The sequence below is a fragment of the Fulmarus glacialis genome, unplaced genomic scaffold (assembly GCF_000690835.1).
Source record: "Fulmarus glacialis isolate BGI_N327 unplaced genomic scaffold, ASM69083v1 scaffold15537, whole genome shotgun sequence".
In the NCBI taxonomy this organism is placed as follows: Eukaryota; Metazoa; Chordata; class Aves; order Procellariiformes; family Procellariidae; genus Fulmarus; species Fulmarus glacialis.
Window position 1 is genome coordinate 328 of NW_009225212.1, and position 313 is coordinate 640.

The following is a 313-nucleotide window of genomic DNA, read 5'->3' on the forward strand; positions in this document are numbered from 1 at the left end:
GGCCCGCTGCCCGGCGGAGCTGCCGTCAGTCCGGAAGCGAGGGACGCGTTGTGAAGAAAGTGCAATTATTTTTCTTATTGTTTTGTTTTCTGCCGATAGCTGCTTCCTCCTCCTCTGACCAGGGATTCATCAGCAAGCGGTAAGGGTGAATGTGAGCTCGACCGCCCGACCTCGGAGGGCTCCCGTCCTTGCCAGTTTTCAGTGATGTCTCCTGGTTTTGAACTGTCATGCCGGCAAGAGCACAAAGTCATCGTTCACGTCGACCATTGGCACATAGAACGAGGGCACCTCGTTCACGCAGAGGGATTTGTGC

The 313-nt window shown here is 55.3% G+C and overlaps 1 protein-coding gene across 1 annotated transcript in view; it reads right to left on the reverse strand.

Annotated features, from left to right (window-relative positions):
- Window positions 1-225: 225 nt before the first annotated feature.
- The window catches only part of ANKRD11 (ankyrin repeat domain 11), a 16519-nt gene continuing 16431 nt past the window's right edge, over window positions 226-313 (reverse strand). The window contains 1 exon segment of the mRNA XM_009582417.1: window positions 226-309. Coding sequence (XP_009580712.1) covers window positions 226-309 — 84 coding nt within the window.